The sequence below is a fragment of the Pogona vitticeps genome, chromosome 2 (assembly GCF_051106095.1).
Source record: "Pogona vitticeps strain Pit_001003342236 chromosome 2, PviZW2.1, whole genome shotgun sequence".
In the NCBI taxonomy this organism is placed as follows: domain Eukaryota; kingdom Metazoa; phylum Chordata; class Lepidosauria; order Squamata; family Agamidae; genus Pogona; species Pogona vitticeps.
Window position 1 is genome coordinate 268,975,730 of NC_135784.1, and position 19,074 is coordinate 268,994,803.

At 38.0% G+C, this 19,074-nt stretch overlaps 1 protein-coding gene across 1 annotated transcript in view; it reads right to left on the reverse strand.

The window, feature by feature from the left end:
• ADGRV1 (adhesion G protein-coupled receptor V1) overlaps positions 1-19,074 on the reverse strand; it is a 341,656-nt gene that overhangs the window by 299,377 nt on the left and 23,205 nt on the right. Inside the window, exons 11-20 of the mRNA XM_072992549.2 lie at positions 18,442-18,568; positions 18,161-18,346; positions 15,841-16,021; positions 14,519-14,682; positions 12,422-12,545; positions 10,909-11,175; positions 7,032-7,158; positions 4,032-4,249; positions 2,640-3,383; positions 1,582-1,955 (exon numbers count right to left, since the gene is read on the reverse strand). Of these exons, the coding sequence (XP_072848650.2) occupies positions 1,582-1,955; positions 2,640-3,383; positions 4,032-4,249; positions 7,032-7,158; positions 10,909-11,175; positions 12,422-12,545; positions 14,519-14,682; positions 15,841-16,021; positions 18,161-18,346; positions 18,442-18,568 (2,512 nt within the window). The remainder of the gene's footprint in view (positions 1-1,581; positions 1,956-2,639; positions 3,384-4,031; positions 4,250-7,031; positions 7,159-10,908; positions 11,176-12,421; positions 12,546-14,518; positions 14,683-15,840; positions 16,022-18,160; positions 18,347-18,441; positions 18,569-19,074) is intronic.

Here is a 19,074-nt window from a genome sequence, read left to right on the forward strand (position 1 = left end):
CCGGGTAAGGTAATATGGAGGATAGGCTGTTACCCAAGCAGCAGATCCCCCCTCTCCACATTGCTGAAATGGTCCAATGGAAAGGCAAGAGCCAATACAACTGGTTCCAGCAATGTCGCAGGAGTTGGCAGAACGACACATGCTGCCTTCGGGACTCCAGCTCCGGATTTTGCCTCGAGGTTAACTCCTGAAATTGGAGGGTCATGATGTAAAAAAGGGTTGGCATGCATATGTGTGGTATGGGAAATGCAAAGAACAATTACATTTCGCAGAATATATTCTGAGGAAGGCACTCTGTTTAGTATGGCAAAAATTTCAAATACAAACCTACAAGAAAATTCCAATATGAGTAGCACCAATAGAGGCATTTATACTGAAAATATTGAATCAGAACGGAGCATTACTCACGTATAAAGGCTTATTAACTAAAGACGAGAATATGAAAGATAAACAAGATCTAGAGAAACTGGGCCTTGCTACAGATTGGTGGTCAATGATGAAATTAGAATCGAGATACAAAAAGGATAAAACTATGTTAAAAGTCCAGGTGAATGAATTATGGATTTACACTAATGAGAAAATAATTTAAAAATGTCTACATACTTATTAGAATATGATTTAGAGGGTGAGAGGGTGAAGGAGGCGATGGTAAAATGGGCACAATAGTTTGGGTACAGTATTATATTGATGAATAGACAAAATGTGGAAAGGGAATCATAAAATGATTAAGCCACTGAATCTTAGAGAAAATATCCTTAAAATGTTTCATAGATGGCATTTTACTCCTGTAAGATTGGCAAAAATGTCAGAAGGGATCAGTAATGTTTGTTGGAAATGTAAAAAAAAAAAATCCAGGGACTTATTATCATATGTGGTGGTCATGCGAAGAAGAAAAAAAAATTGGATAGAGGTTTGGGAAATGGCAAAAGAGATTGTTCAACAAAAATTAAGTTTTAAACCTGAAATGTTATTATTGAATATAATGCCAGAAATTATTGATAAGAAAATAAAATAAAGTCTACTGTATATATTCACAGCAGCTAGGTTACTCTGGGCCCAAAAATGGAAGAATACAGAGACACCAAAGTTGGATGAGTTATTAAAGGAGCTACTGGATATTGCAGAACTAGATATGCTTTCAGAGGCACTACGGGATCAACCAAGAGACTCTGTAAAGCAAAGCTGGAAGTTGATATATAATTGGGCCCAGAAAAAGACAGAAACTTAGGGGGGCAGTCAGTTTATAGCGAACCAGTGCTCACCGGAGTCCTCTGAAGATACTCCGATGACCAGACAACAGTGAAATCTCTGATCCATAGGGGAAGGATAGATGTTTAGTTTGTAATGTTTTTGTTACTTATTTGTTAGAGTCTTAATGTTTTTAAGTTTGTATGAGTAAAAAAAGACAGCACCCAGAGGAGGAGGGGCAGGGAAACTGGGCCACTGCCTCTGAGTGGGTGCCTGCCATAGGAGGTGAGGCTGGGAAGTGTTCGGATAACAAACGAACTGGCATGAACCACTTAAGTGGTGGTTTGTGCCTATCTCTACTCAGAGCCATTGATTTCTAGTTCCATTTCCTACCTCTGGAATACATGCTCCTGTGAAACCAAACAGACCATTGGCATTATCGCTCTTCTGAATTCTTAATGTTGCTGTTGTATTTTCTTGTGAAATCCTTGCTCCTCCATGAACAGAAATAAGCTTAAGGATGAACAGCTCTTCTCCTTCTTCTTCTTTATCATCTCTGGCAGAAACAATGAATGACTTATTGATTTCTTCCTGTCGATATTCTAAGTACCCAGAGATGGGGTGCAAGTCAGCCCTTGCTGGAGTGGTATGAAGTTCATAGATCTCCTCCTTAGTTAATTTGCGCTCATAGAGTCTCACATCTTGCATCAATCCTGTGTATCTGCTGCCGCCATTTATGCCAGCACCAACTCTCATTATTCCTGGCCCTAGAGAAAAGACAAAAATGACATATTACATTTACATCTGAACTATTATAAAAAATAAAATTCCAAATAAATAGCGCCTCCAACATACATGTGCACCAAATCAAATGCCAGGCCCCTGCTGGTGGGATCAGGACTACCAAAAGTAATCCAGCAGCAATTTTTTGATATTAAAAACTCCCCAATCCTCATCCCAAGGTTCCCAAAGGTTTGCACAGGTTGAAAGGGAGCTGTAGGAAGACTTGGAACCTGAAAGGGGAAAGCATAAGCAGCTTTCAATTCAATTCATTTCAATATTACCATTGTGGGATGATGACATCCTCCTACTTCTACAGTGTAAAGTTACACCAAGAGAATTTCAGCCAGTGATTTAGGTTATATTCCATTTATGTGACCATAATTTGAACAAATCAGACTTGCCTCATTTCTGAAAAAAATGAAGAACTGTGACTCCAGTGGAAACTTTCTATCTGTGCACAAGCTTTGGATTCAAGAAAGTTCACTCTTGTGGGAAAACATGGTTTCTATTAACCTCTGAACCAGATCCGTGAGAAGATAAAATACCCAAAATAATCTATATAATGATTTACACAATTGTAACATTTATAATCTGCTATTCCTGAATGGAGTTTGGATCTGTCAGATACAAGAGAAAAGTGAAGGATTGTCATTGGGCATGTTGCTCACCGTCAGCAATTGCTTCTCCTTTGAGGCTCTTAATGCTTCCAGGCACAGGACTTCCATCCATTAAAAACTCAATTATGCCATCATCCAATGTAATCAAAATATGGAACCAAATATTTTCCTCCAAGTATTTCATAACTGTTATCCTGGCCATGTAGGTCACATTAGACTGAAGTGGTGTGTAATAAAGCCTTACGGAAATGTGGGATTCATTTATATGGATTTTCACCCCATAATACATTGTTCCATTGCCATTGTCCTTTGCTATTATGAATCCTTCACTATTAGTGCTAGGAATTACCCAGGCTGAAAATGTGAAATTGCTAAGTGTTCTGTTCTCACTGACATGGAATGAAGGATCAACTATCCCGTATGCATCCTCATCACCACTAAAATACAATGCATCTGTTCCAGTGTGATGACGCCTCATATGAGGCTGTGACTGCACTGAATTTGAAAATTTCCCAAGCAGTAAACAATCAATCATCATAGGTAATCCTTCTTTGAACTTGCTGGAGAGTATTTCCCATCCAATCCGGACATTTCCAAAAGTTCCCTGTTGCCGCCATACTGTGAAGTTGGCAATGTGGGACATGTCATCTTCAGACAGAACATCTTCTGCTATCTCCATGTTTTGGCTTTCAGGATCTAAGATAAAGACTCCGAAGGGGTCATCATTGAATGGGATCATCACAATCACCGAAAGGTTGGTTTGGGCTAATTGACCACCAGGACCTGGGAACCCACCTGAAGCACAAAACAAGAAAAAAGGTAAAGACATGCCATATGTCACTTTCCTACAAGTTTCTATATTGCTTACCATTTCACCCTATCCCTTCAACAACTGATTAACAGCATACATTATATCTCTTTCTTTGCCCCATTTCATCACCACCACAATCTTTCCAGGCAAACAATAATGTGAGATGGTCACATGCCCAAAATTATCATGGCTGATGGGGCCTGGAAAAATGAACTTCTGAGCCTAAAGATTCAATGAACTGCCCTAATTGGATTAGTATGGCATGAACTCTCATGGGCTACCCTCCATCTCTCCTTCCTTTTTTAGGTATAGTGAACTTTTAAAAATACCTGTGACAAAGTGAAGTCTTTTGAGAAAGCAATAAACATTAGCACCTTATGTTGTCCTACAAATGGTACAAAATGACAGATTATCATCTGTAAACACAAATTCCATCTTAATGATTGTATAAAATATAGACTTTTGGGGTCTGACACCTATTCAAGCCCTTGGAAAAAGTCTTAAACATGTCTTCTCTAAGATACTCAGATTAATCCTTTATCACCAAAGAAATTAATTCTAATTTATCTCCTGTTGACTCGTTTTTCATTGCTTTCTTTACTGTTCCAGTTGATAAGGGAATCGGAGTATACCTGAAGCATTCACCAACTTTAGGATGTAAAATTCATTGAATTCGGGAATTTTATCAGGAATAGCATGAAGGGTTATGGGTTGGGACCAGATGCCATCTTCAAACCATATGGTCCCAGAGGCTTCACAGAATTCTTCTCCGGGAGCCAACGCAGAATCATTTTCAAACAGCTGCCAGGTCAAAGAAACATTGCCAAAGTGACCTCTGTGCCTCAGAACACTGTTAGACACAAGGACAACATTTATTAAGCCCACAGGAAATGCCAATAATCAATCAAACAAAGAAAGAGATAAGAGCAATATACATAAATTTCATCATTCCTCACATGATTTCTCAACAACACCTTCATAAGCAAAGAGCATCCGGAATATTTATCTATATTTGCAGCTGAATCCTAAAGGAGTTCCTCAATGTAATGCAGACTTAGAGGTCTGGGGTATGTCTTCTTTTCCTTCCTTTTAATTCCTACAGAGGCCCTGTGTTCATTCTTAATTAGATAAAGAAGTCTGATCCAAACCTGGCCTAGCTCCAAAGAGCTACTTTAGATCTGCCCAGGAACAGCACTTATCCAGCAGAGGATTCTTTAATTTATTCTCTTGAGCACATGCTTCCTGTACATGCAACCCATAGCACTGTTGAATACACATGTCTAGCTGAACGGAATGCTGTCCACTACCAGAAAACATTATGCAGGACTACATCTAAAATCTCTTACAAGTACAGAGAATTTTTTTTTTTTTAAAAAAAAGCTGTTTCATTATATGTACAAAAACCAAAACAAAGGCATACAGTTCTATTATAAGAAGAGTCAGGGCTCAACTGGCAGTGAAATACAATGTGTTAAATTAGATATTGCCCCCTTCATGTGCAAGAGTATCTACAGTCTGACACATCTCCCACCTGAGCAAGGACTTTCTGAACAGTTCAGGACAGGCTCTGTGCATGGATCACTAGGCTGTAGGCCCAGTTGGCTGTGATGTCACTGTTAAAAGTTTTTCCTCATCAGCAGTTCTGCATCTACTTCAAGATTCCTGCAGTGCTTAATACTGCCCTAAATTAACTTTAACAGAGCAGTCCAAACTTTTCATAGCTTGTTCAACGCATTTATAATACATTACAACCACAAGACTATAATAGTAAGTTATTTTGGAAACAAAAGTCAGAATCCAATTGCCAATTTTTGCTTGTGCTAAGGGAAGTCTTGGCAGCAAATTCACCATCATTAACAAGGTGTCAATCAGGCGTGCACACAGGAACACAACCAGCACCTCATTAATGATTAGCAATTTGATACTCAGACCTACATTGCTTCCTTTATATAAGCAGTAATTGGCAATAAGATGATGTGGTGCAACATGGACCACTTTCTCTCAAAAATGAGAGAAAGATGCCCACAGCGTTTCTTCTCCTAGTAACTGAGGAAGTTTGAGGAAGTTGCCAGGAATGCTTTAGTGATAGATGTTTTGCCCAGGATAGGAAACTCTGCATCATGACTCACTTGTCCCTTTTAAACTGCACAACTGTGCATAACAAAGGCCTGTCTTCTCTTGGAGTGTTAGGCTTTGAGAAGTCTGACATAACAATAAAACACACATCCCTCTAGACTTAGCTACACAGTTGAAAGAGCGTTCGACACATTAAAAATAAAGCAAAAGGCACTAGAGGAACAGAAGAAGCAATAAAAATGATAATAAAGAAAATTCTCTTCTCTATTTAGACCAGTGTAGTTATTGGAGGTTCACTAACTTTATTTCTGTGGCCCACCAATCCACTTGTCAGCGAGTGTCAATGGATTGTACACTTCCTGCTGAGTTAATTGGCACCATAACAAGAATCATCAGACAAGCAAAAACAACTTTTTAAACCCTGCTGCTCCTGGATGCACCCATGAATGAGCATGAATAATAGTTGTTATACCTAAAAGCTATATAAAGTTTTTAACGCCACATGGACTTTGATTTTGTTAAAAAAGGATCCTCTGCAATTAACCCCTATTCATGTATGAAAACAGACATCAAAACTTTTATTTAACAAAAGAATGGTTTGAGGTAAATTGTCAAAGCATCATGTATGTTGACAGGTTTTCTACAACCTTCTTATTAGTGCCATGACTTTCCCCACATTTTCCTTTATATTATACCTTATATGTGCATGCATATTTGGTAGTTGTTATATATTCATTTCACAGGTGTCATGTATAATGTTATATTTTTGTACGTTTTACCTTGAATTCATCTATCAGCTCAGCCAGTCATTTTGCAAAGAGATGCCCCAAATTTTACAGTATAAACAACTGTAAAAACATACCTAATAATATAGTAAAAAACAGTATAAACATACCTAATATTATCTTATAAATCCTGTTCTCCAATGGAGTCCACCTTATGTTCTTCCTTATGCCCCAAGACAGTATCCCAAATAAATTTTCTATTTATTTTATTTTAAGCAGGGTTTGTTGTGATGTAAGCAAGGGAAAGATGTCTCACATCAGTGTTTCAGGGGGGAGGATTCCCTTTGGTTTGGTCACAAGCTGCCTGTGCCTCAGTCCAATGTATAGAACAGAATCATAGAATCATAGAAAAGAGAAGTTGGTAGGGGCCTACAAAGCCATCAAGCCCAACCCCCTGCTCAGTGCAGGAATACAATCAAAGCCTCTCTGCCAGGTGATTATCTAACTTATCTAAGAAAAATGATTGTGTGTCCAAAAGATGACATGGAAGGGTCTTGGATACTATATGTAGCCACTTTATGAAGTTCCCAACAATGTGCTAAATATTTGTATACTTTATACCTTTATACATCAATGGTTTTTCTCAAAGTATACAAATATTTAACATTTTCCTTCTCTGTCTCTCTCTCTCTGTGTATGCGTGTGTGTTTGTGTTTTACATCACGAAGAAACTGATGCAACACTCCCAAGTTGCTTAACATCCTACCATGATATAGCTATTTAGAAACACTGCTGGAAATGACAACAGTTACTTCCTTGAATATTACTTACAAAAAGTCATTGCTCTTGCCTTCTTCCACTGCTTTACTAGTAGTCTCCAATGAGAAAATACCATTTGGGTCATCATTAGCTTCTATTATTACTGTTGCCATGCCAGATCCATAGACTACTGTGTCTCCTAAGAAACAATGTTTTTTTGTTTCAATATTGAGGTAAAAATTAATAGCATCATACATGTGAAGGGGGGCAGAATCTCACCTCACACATGAACAGTTGTAGCCTAATGTCTCCTTTTTCCCAAGATTCTACATAGGTGGTTCAGACCACCTTTTCAGTTTGAATGTCAGAGAAAAACACCGATGTACTTGTTTTACCTCAGAGTATTTCAGGGCATCAGGTTTGCACAAGGTACTCACACAACAGCGAATACAAGTAGGTCTAAATTAAGACATGTTTACCAAATTTTTGAACATATTAGATTCAAGTCTATCTGTGTGGGAATATACAAATATACATAAGTTCCTTGCCAGAATTATGACTACATATTGATTTTTCAGGACATTCAAAAGTGGACACAATTTTGCCCCTCCATGGCATCTACGGAATAACTTGTCTAAACAGGGCCTAAAATCAAACAGCCTTTGGGGACAGAAAACAAGGCTATAATACATAGAAAATTTTACTCCTAAGCCAGTATCCTGATGACTGCAAAGGGAGAGGCTCCCTTTGCCAGCTGTGAGAAGAATCATCCCCATACAAAGCACAGTTTTAGCCTTTACAGCCTAAAACAAAAACCAAGTACTGTACTGTATGATTGTGATCTTCTACAGCAGGGGTCAGGGAACAGGGGTAAATTACCCCAAATGGGATAAAAATGAAAATCCTGGGGGTAATGAGGATGGTTGTGGCAGCATGACCCTCCTCATTACCCCCAGGCATTTTATTTCCGACAATATTGTGTGTAGGTGGGCATTCCGTCGCGGGGAGAGCGAGCGCTGGTGAGGAGGCCCCCTTCCCGCCCCGCCTCACCTGAGCTCATGACTGGTGGACCTGCCGGCACTGCGGTGCCCAGCTCCCTTCAGCTTTCCCCATGGCGTGGCGGCTCCAGACTGGCTGCTTGGGCAGCGGCCGCAGGCAGCGGCCACAGGTCACAGGTGAGCGCAGAGGCGGGGGGAAGGGTTGGCCATGGATGGTGAGAGCAGAGGGGCAGTGCAGGGAGGGGGAGGGGTAATGTTGGCATATATAAAAAAATTTTGGGGGGGGGAGATAAAAAAAAGCTCCCTGACCCCTTTTCTAGAGCTTATCCTAGGTTTCAAAGATCAAGGCATTAGGATGAGAGAAACAACTAATAAGTACAGAGTGATTATTAGGGACTTAGGGGTCAGCACTAATGGGAAAAACACAAAACAGGTTCTAAGGGTTCAATCATACCTGCCAAAAGAACCCCAGTTATGCCACGTTGTCCATTTTTCAGATCATTTCAGAATTTTCTGGTCACGCAACACATGGCCAACATTGATTCATTTGCCCAGCAAGTGGTTCATTTCCCCCTCACCAGGAGGGTTACTTTAAAATGTACCGATTATGTATTGCTTCATTCCTTATCATTTCAACATGTCCGAATGTTGCTGTTATTTTCTTTGCAAAGCGGTCAGGTTTGGGGGTACTGTGGACACTTCATGTCTACTCTGCTTGTATCCTTATATATATAACGGTACAAGCAAAGTACCCTTATATACACTCTCTTTTTTTAACCCTGCTCTTCACAACACTTTGCATGTCTTTTAAAACCCACTTTCTCCTCCAAACACTATGCAAAAAGGGAAAGAAAAATAAAAGCCAAGAACTGCAGGGGGATAGGTATGCAGAGAAATAAGGAAAAGGGAAAGAATGAATAAAGGAGAGAAGCTTGTACCACTCTTTTGCAATACCAATATATTACTTTTCTTATTTTAAAGGACAGGGATTGTCCCAAGAAACAGTAGAGAAAATTAATTGATTCTAATATATGGAGCAGTGTAGCCAGCTACAATGGTTCAAATAGAAAGAAATGAAGTAATACAGTTATAAACAATGTGAACGCTCCTGCTGATATATATATCATGTGACTGCTGAAAAAAAATGTATCGGTAAAACAGAGGTATGAAAAGAATCGATATAACTGGGGTTATTTTCTCACAAGAAATCAAGCCCTTACTTCCCATTTTTCACTCTTTTGTTGATTTCTGAAAGACAACCTCTGCAATCCACATGCTTCATTTTAATGAGAGTATCACAAAAGCTTTCAGTTCTTTCATGCTTTCCATTTTCATTTGCCCTTTCCTTCAACTCTTGTCTGGCAAATCATCCATGTAAGCTTTACTCAAATAGGGTAGGGTGAGCTGCTGATGGCAGCCAGTCATTGGGGGAGGGGGGATTTTGAGTTTTAGAAGGGCTTGAATTCTTTGGAATCCAATAAAAAAATGTTCTTTCCTTCAGTCTTTATGAGTGAGTTGTTTGTGCTGCTGAGGTTCCTCACACCCTCAATCTTGCTTGTGCTCTCCATCTGTGCCCATGCCTGTGGATCCTTTTTGCCTTCTTTTCAGGTTTTTTTTTTTATTCCAACCCCCCCACACACACACATTTTCTAGTGTTAATATTTTTGCTGCTACTAATAGGCAGCCCACCTGTGGTGCCAGCATGAGTCCTTGTGACCATTTTTCAATTTCTTGGATAATTTCCCCCTCTCTGCCCCCCCTTTCCTTTCCTGGATTATTTTTTCTGCCTATTCCCATGTTCTAGTGATTAACTCAAGGAGGATTAGGGATCAATAGAAGCGGGAGAGAAATTCCCCCATATTCTAGTCATTTTGGTTTGGGACAGGGGGATTACTGTATAATTTCCTTTTTTTGCTTTCTTGCTTTTCTTAATAATTGTGTGCCACCGAATCAGTTTTGACATGGGAACCCTCTTCAGGAATTTCTAAGTAAAGAGTACTCTAGAAGTGGTTTACCATGCCCTTTTTCTGGGAGCATCCTGGGACTGTGCAGCTGGACCAAGACCATGCAGGCTGGCTCTTTCGGGAGCCACAGTGGGGAACTGAACTCCCAACCTCTTTCCAACCAGCATTAGCAATTTACTGTGGATTGCCTGCCTTGCCTCTGTTTTTAAAAAAAGTTTTTAAGGGTTCTCTGGGGATTTTGAATTGATTATCTGTTGCCAGTCTTGCCCCAATTTTTAAAGATTATTTAGGGCATTTGGAGAAGTGCCAGATGGAACATGAGCTGGCCCTTTTTGTATTTAAAGAAAGGACCGGTACTCAGAAGAACTAAAAAAGAATAAGGTATCCCCTCCCCACCCACCCCAAAAGAACTCAAAATGAAACAAACTGGAAAGGTTTCCATAGGCATTTCCCTAGTAGTTATAGTACTTGCTGCTCTGGAGCACATCATGCCATTAAAATGCCACATAATAAACTAAGAAATTCTTATATTGCAAATTTGCACAACAGGTGTTGTTCCTGAATCCCTGTAAATTCATGCTTTTATCTGTTTCTGACCATCTTTTTTCCTCTTTTATTCTAGGCATTTGGACATATTACATAATATACATTCTATTTCATTATTTTAATATATGTCACAGAGATTAAAAGAGGAACTAGCTCTTTCTAAAAGTTAGTAAGAACACAAGCAGCTGGCTGTTTTTGTTTGTTTTTAAGCATGCAATATTATAATCAACCACTCACATGGATTTAGATATAGTGTATGTTTCAAAAGAGGTATAAAAAGATGTTTCAATGTGAAGAAAAGGGCTCAGGAATAGTAGAATATAGGCAACAGGAATAGCCTAATGATCATCAGCTCTCCAAGATATCAGCCACAATATGAACCAAATAATATTTAAAAAGTGACAGCTGCTTAGTTTATATGGATAGAATAATCATTTGAACCTGTAGAGTTGATGAGAATTATGTAAAAAGTCTCCTCTGTCTCAGGGATATCATCATCTTTGATGAACACAGTTATATTCTGCTCTCTTATTCCAACATCAAAGAAGAGCACTCCACTTTTCCCACTAGGAATGAAGTCTCCCTCTTCGGCACTGGCTCCTCCATTAACGGTAGCATACAAAACTGAAACAACATCAGCAGCAGAGCCATTTCTAATGACTACAAAATTAGCAACGTCTCCTTCATGGACCTTTATTAAAACAGGATCTGAAAAAGAGATAAAAGACAACAGAACCATTACAGCTCTGGTACAAATATTGTTTCTAGCACTGCATAGAAAAGGAAATCTATTAAAAGGCGAAACACACAAGGTTTCTAGCACAGGAGCGGTGAATCTGTTAAAAGGTGAAATGCGCAACATGTATTGCTGAATGTATTCACTCCTCTAGTATCTTGCAGTTAGACCGTAAAGGGTGTGAGTTAACAACCATGAGCCAGGCAAAGATTTCCTCCTGCTGCTGCTATTAGTATCATCTGTACACCACCTTTTTACATCCTGTTTGTCAAAAAAATATGCCTTATAGAATAATGTATAATTAAATAATTAAAAAATGATCACGGCATAACAATAGTGGCCCACTTTAGACATCACCTCAACCTTTGGCCTGCACCACTCACAGTTAAAATCACAGATAATGGCTTGAGATTGTAACCATACAGGGGCAAAGCACAGTTTCTGCTTCCATTTTCTCCACGTTCACACCGAGCTTGAAAACGTACTTACTTCCTACATAACATGTGCAATGCTGACAAAGGTCTTTTTCAATAAAGTACAAGTTTGGACATAAGGTCAAACCACACTTCATGGCTTATAAACTAGCTTTGAACAATCCACGAAAGCTCACATTAGAATCCACTATAGCGGTAGGATTTTTATGACACGTCATATTTTTTCCTGCAACTTATCTTTGAGGTATTGGGTGGTTTGAACATCTTAATGAGTAATTTGGTGAGAAATGTGAAATGTCATAGAACTCCTCTAGTACTAGTTAGTCTTTAATGTGTCACAACATTGTTGTCTCTATATTTGAATGGTGGATAAACCTGATTTCTCACTCCTTTGCTAAACAACAAAAAGGAATAAAATAAACCAAAAGCAAAAACATAGCAGCACTTGTAAGGCTAACAATGTATGCCCCGATAAGAACGTACAGCAGATGCTCCATGTGTCTGAGGAATTGGATTATATCTGCTACAGCTCAGATTGAAATACATTTATCAATTACAGTTGCTGTTTTTTGTTTGACTTTGGCTTTGTTGTTGCTACAACAAACCAACTTGGGCACCTCAGTTTTACAAACCAAGTTCTAATAAGACTTCTAAATTTAGCCAGTATCTAATGTGAATTTGAGATCAATCTGTGTCCTTTATTCGTATTTCTTTTGTTTTTCAGAACATCATCCATTTTTCAACACTGAATATTTAAATATAAGCTACACAGGACATACTTTACCTGCAAAATAAATTGGATCATCATTTTTTGTGATCTGTAAGGTTGCAGTGGTTATATTTCCCATTCTAGCACCTCCTGTAGCGTTGAAAAGACTAATGATGAATACCTCAATTTCTTCAGGTATCTGCAAATAATCATATTGTTATGCTACTTCTAAATGCTACAGAATTAAAACAGACTTGCCAAACACTAATGCTTACAAATTATGGAGCATAGTTAAATAATAAAGCTTTTAAGACAAAGCTTACAAAGCAATGAAATGTACGTTTTCATTATTAATGTTTAATAATATGCTTATAATAGAATGATATACTACTAGACTGAAAATGCGCTGAATGTTTCCATTCAGGAAACTGGGAGCTGGACATCGTCATGGCTTTGGATGTGGCAACTCTAAACAATGATGTCTTGTTGCATCCAATCTAGCCTCCCAGGTTCTCCACTCAAAAGTTATTCTCCTTTTTGAATTTCTTTTTCTATTTATTTTATTTTGAGCTGTAAGCATCTGCATTTGTTTTCCATTATGTGACCGAAGTAGCCTAGCTTTCTTCATTTTATGTTTTGTGATTTATCCTTTCTTCATCCTTCTTCATCAGTCTTACTACTTCTGAATTGGTCATTCACTCACTCCAAGAAATTCTTAGCATCCTGACATAAATTCACATTTTAACTGCTTCATTTCCATATTGCTTGTGTTTTACAGTCCCCTGCTATAGAGTGGGAAAGAGAATAAATAAGATCATACAATGTGACTTGCTAAATTAACTAATTTATCTCTTCATTCATTCAGGTCATATAATGCTTTCTTCATCCCGAGAAAACTGCTTCGGGCCATCACCATTTCAACTTTTATTGCACAGCTTTCAACCTCCTATTAATTTAACCAACAAGTCTCTTAGGACATGTATCGATCAGTATATATCACACATTCTGGCTCTTTAACTGCATTTCTTAAGCTGCTTTCTTTTTACTAATTCCCATGTACCTGATTTTCTTAATTATCTTTTTTGACTGTGTTCGCTAATTACTTTTTTACTTTTCTTGCATATCCTTCACAGACCATCTAAACTGTAACTAATATTACTGTATTGGGTACATATATATCAAATATTATAGATAATCTCTCCTCTGACAATAATGCCGCCTAGAGTGGTCATTCGACTGGATAGGCAGGAAATAAATAAATAAATAAATAAATAAATAAATAAATAAATAAATAAATAAATAAATAAATAAATAAATAAATAAATAAATGCATTTGAATCAGCACATGGAAATTCAACCTGACAACTGAGAACCTTCAGAATATATATATCCTAATCATAGTGGTCTCCTTCACACATACATATTTGTCAGGTGATATTTGATAAATCATTGCTGGATTTATAAACTGATTTCACCAAAATCTACTGTGACTGAATAGTTTTGAGGAAATATATATGTTGCAACTGAGGTTCCCATTTTGATCATCAATTTTTGAGGCTGCTGGTGGAAGAATGCTGAATACACATATGTGATTCAGTTCACATCACTTCCCTAAAACCTATTATCCTCATCTTCGTCCAAAGAAAGCCATCACTTTACCAAAAGGATGTCTAGAAATACAAGTTACAAGACTGAGCAAAGGTTACATTAAGAGCAAGTCATTAGCAAGAAGAGAAAAACATAGCCTTTTATTTCACTTATTGTTAAATGAACAATTCCTGTGTGATTCTATTTGATTTATTTCACTCAAGGAAAGGTAGGATATAAATATAATAAATAAGGGAAGACTTCAGTGAAGTTGTGAACATTGTTCTCAAGATTGTTTGCTGGTGTGTAGGCTTTCCCTCACACCTACTGAAAAAAGCAAAGTAATATTTCCTGCTGCTCTTTATGCTAAATTTCAAATTCTTCAGTTAATGTGCCAGAGGGAAATATTCTTATGGAGTCATGATTCAGTATTTTATTTGTCTCTCATTTTTCTAGACTGAAATGTGAAAACTCCTTGTTATTTGCTGCGACGCTTTCCTATGACGCACCTTTCCCTGTGTTATAAAAGTAGATGTCACCATCGTGAAAATAAATATCAGAAGTTACTTTAGTGGAAATATTTACCTCATCAGGCACTGAATAAATCGTGATATTTTGGGAAAATTCCTCATTTCCAAAGAAAACTGTTCCTTGCTCTGGGAAGATGTCTTTAGTAGAAACTGGAAAAGTTGCCCAGGAAACATTCACAACGCCAAAGGTCCCTTGATTTCTTACGATTCTGAACACAGCTTTGAAACATGAGATATGGATTTGTAAATGTGCAGCTTTAAGGGATTAATGGCACAGATTACAAAAAAGAAAAATAATTTAAAAGGCACAATTTTTACCATGAAAATATGGAAACAAAAAAGCTACCTGAAAAACAATTTAATCAAGATTATATTATTGCAACTGCTTCTGAAGAAAATAAAAAAATGAAAATACTGGAAAGAAATCAGGTTTTCTTCTCATCATTTCTGATTTCTTATCATTTTTCCAGACAGAAGATGACTTTGCGATAGACGCTTACTGATAGGCTTCAATGTGAAACTACTGTGTGCTTTGGTCATGCTACCTCATTACAGATGAAGTGGTGATCCAAGTAAAGCTTTCTCATGCAGTAATCATTTGCTGCACGAGTGAAAAAAAATGTTACCTGAATACGTTGGTTGGCCGCCATTCACTTAGCTGCCATGGCATCACAAAATACCTAGGGTAATGAAGCTAAATATTTCATAAAAAGAAGCCTGTGACATAGATGTGGATGATGTGCATCAGTGTCGCTGTCTCAGAACATCCTAATTCATGTGTATTCATCCAAAGACACATTGTTTGTAGCAATATTTGTTCCACTACTGGTTACTTAATAAACAGAACTCTATAATTATTTCCAAATGGAGAATTGTGGTGTAAGTATCACTTCTTCACATACCATGAAAGTAATGAAGAAAAAAAGAGGTGAAAACTGAGCCCATAAATTTGTGGAATGGAGTAACAGCGTAGGATCAGAAATTCTAACTTATTCACAAGAGGAAGAGAATCTTTGCTGTTGTGCTATCAAGTGAAGGAGCCTTGGCAGGCAAAAACACTAAGAAATTATGACAGTTTGATATGAGCTAGCAATGTTTCCTCTAATTTTTGGCCTCACTGTGCAGGAGACTCAGAGGTTATAAGAATGGGCAGAAGCTGATTTCTAAATACGCTTAATATGTATTTAGAAGCAGTCCTCCCTCAAATGTCATGCATGTGTGTGTAGGCGGGGGGGGGCTTTCATCTGAAACCAGAACTAAACAGAAATCAACACCACCTGCCAATGTGCAGCCCCAACTGAGCATTGCACACATGAGTGTGCGTGCAGCTTAGAGGGAATGTTGGAACTAAATTATAACAGAATGATAAGAAATTACCAGCATGGATGTCTTCCCCTTTACTTTCATTGATTGTTACTACCAGTCCATCTTCAAGAAACTGAATTATGCCATGTGGGTCATCATTTTTCAGAATTGTTATGTTGACTCTGGTAGCATTTCCCAGCTTACTTGGTGAGTCGCCATGGCTACTGAGTAGCACTGAGTAAAATTCATCCAACTAGAACAGGGAAACTAAATCAGAACAACATGGACAAGACTGGCAACAGTCAAACATCCAAAGTTATCAACCAGGTAAGGCAAAATAAAAATGCACAACCATGTACTGCTGTCACACATTTCACAAAGGCTAGCATTTGTGATACATCCAATATTACACCAACAGTATAATCTGTCACATTCTTTTGTTGTTGTTATTTAGTCATTAAGTCGTGTCCGACTCTTCGTGACCCCATGGATCAGAGCACACCAGGCCCTCCTGTCTTCCACTGCCTCCTGGAGTTGGGTCAAATTCATGTTGGTAACTTTGATGACACTTCGATGATGTTACATTCTAGCTCACAATAATTCCATATCTGGTCATATTAAACATTTAATGTCATAGCAGAGCATGAACATGCTACTTTTTTGTCAACAACTCCCAGAGTCCACAGCTAGCTAACTGTGGGATTTTAGGAGCTGTTGTTTAAAAAAACTAAAATTATCAAAATCTGGGTTGTATATACAGCAATACACATGACTTGTCATTCTGCACTGAGGATTGATATGGGTGGGTGGGTGGTTATTGCCAAATTCTTCCAGATCAAACTAATGGCCTGTTTGTGCTTTTAATTTTTCTGGCACAATCCCAGGACAGCACAATTTCCATGAAAACGTATTATGAAAGTTATAAAGGAAAGGAAATTCTACATATATAGCATCAAGCAATGCCAGAAACAATTCCATGACAAAACAGAATATGTTCTAGAAATCACCCTGTTTCCCTGAAAATAAACCCTATTAGGATTTTTCAGGATGCTTATAATGCAAGTCCTACCCCAAATATAAGCCCCAGTTAAGTGAAACACCGTCTCCCACCATTGTGCAGCAACCAGAAGACTGTATTTGAATAAATGTAGATTGTTGAACATGGAAAAAAATCACCTGAAAATAAGCCCTAATGCATTTTTGAAGCAAAAATTAATATAAGACCCTGTCTTATTTTCAGGGAAACACGGTAGATATGTCCTACTAATTCTGTAGTTGACACAGGTGAATGACAAAAACCATAGCAAAAAAACCCACACACAAATTCACCATTATTTTCCAGAAGACCATGCCTCAGACCATTGGTTCCCAACTGTGAGTAATCCAGGTGTCCTTGAACTGCAACTCCCAGAAACCCTGGCCAGCGTAGCTGGGAACTGCAGTCCAAGAGCACCTTTGGGAACCACTTTCACAGACAATAGGGCCTTCTTCTTAATTCTAGCTCTAAGGATACACACTCTATTTTAATATAAACATACTTTTTTTAAAAAAAGCTACTTATGAATTTGAATGAACTTTGAGTAGCAGTTTCAGATTTGGGGGTGCCTTTCTAAGTCAATCAAGGAGGGGAAGAAAACAGGAGGATGAACATAGCAAATTCCCCCCAATACACAAAGTAGGCAGGAGTATTTCATAAGAAGCTGGCAAAATGTTCAGTCCCCAGCAAAAGAAAATAGTGGCAAGAATCGTATTACATAACATCATACATTTCAGTGGCAAATTGCCACCAGTTAAGGAGTTGGCTCTTGTTTTTCTTGTTGTATACCAAGTTATGCAACAGCAACATCTTAAATAATATAAGTTATATGCAATCAAGTTGATTCTGACATGCAGCAATCCTTCTTGGGGTTTTATACATATAAAATATTCATAAGTGGGTTACCAGTCCAGTCTTCTGCTTGTGCTCTGGGGCCATTTAGCTTTCCGGAAGTCTCACAGATGGATTCTTCTATTGGGAGGCATAGTGGAGAATTTAACTCCCAAAGCCTGGCTCCGTGGTCATTTGCCCCTGTTTTGTAAGCTAGCCAGCCAGCTAGTGTTGATTTCTTAACTGACAGCTATTTGCCACTGAAAGGTACACTACTAGAGTTACATGAGCAGGCACAAATAACAGAATGTTGCTTAATATGTTTTACAAAACTTACCAGAAATTCATCAAAACAGTGGAGGAGAGTTTATATAAATAATTATATGCTGTGAAGTTAATTATGATTCATGGAGACCTTTTCCATTGTTTTCTAGGTATAGGGTATCAAGACTATTGTATACTAAATGTCAAAAATGTATTATTTAATATTTCAAGTTATATAGCTATTTTTCTCTCTTTCTTTACCTCTGGAATTCCGTCCATCCTTGTCAACAGAGTAATTTTAATTTCTCTTTCACCGGGTTTAAATTCCAGAATCCCTGTGTTTCCATAGAACTCATTGCTGTCTCTTGGTTCTACAATGTAATGTAGAAACTGTTTGATAAGGGCTCCCCTGGACCGAACAATCTGGAGTTCAACAGATTCACCTTCCTATTAAAACAGGGGTGGGGGGGAATGAAATGGTTCAGTGTTCCTATATGATGAAAAGCCACTAGGGAAATGATTCACATCTGTCTTGTATTTACTTTTATCCGGTAGGGTCCTCTGGAGGATGAAGCAAACTCAAACACTCCACCAGGGTCATCGTTTTCCAGAATGATCAACTCACGGGTAGTGTATCCAGATTTTAAGATCTGATTTTCCACATTTATCCTGAGAAAAGGAATCACAAAGCATTTTCAATCCCTTTGTTAGTTTGGAATGAACTGCATGAAAGCCTTTTGCAAGGCATGAACTATTGGGGCTTTCCAATCATAATCATCAGCCCCTGTGTTATTATTTATTATTCAGAGTCCTGAACAAACCTATGCTTAGCCTCATCACTGAATTCCTTTTGGAGTCAGAAAAAATTGTTCCATTTAAGGACAATAAAACCTGTTTTAGATTGACAATGTTTTGAATTTATTGGCAGTTTTACTGCACGGATTTTGATTACTGTCTCTTGTACTCATGTTTTTCCTACTTATAACCACTTTGTGAATGGACATTAAAATGTGTCATACAAATGATGCAAAAAAATACAGAAATGAGCAAACACTTGCACCATATTTCATACAAGAACATTGTGGCACATTGGTTGGATTAGAAATAAACAAACATGCACACATCACAGAAAGAAAGACAACATAATACTGTACAGTGTAATACATCAGTGCTGC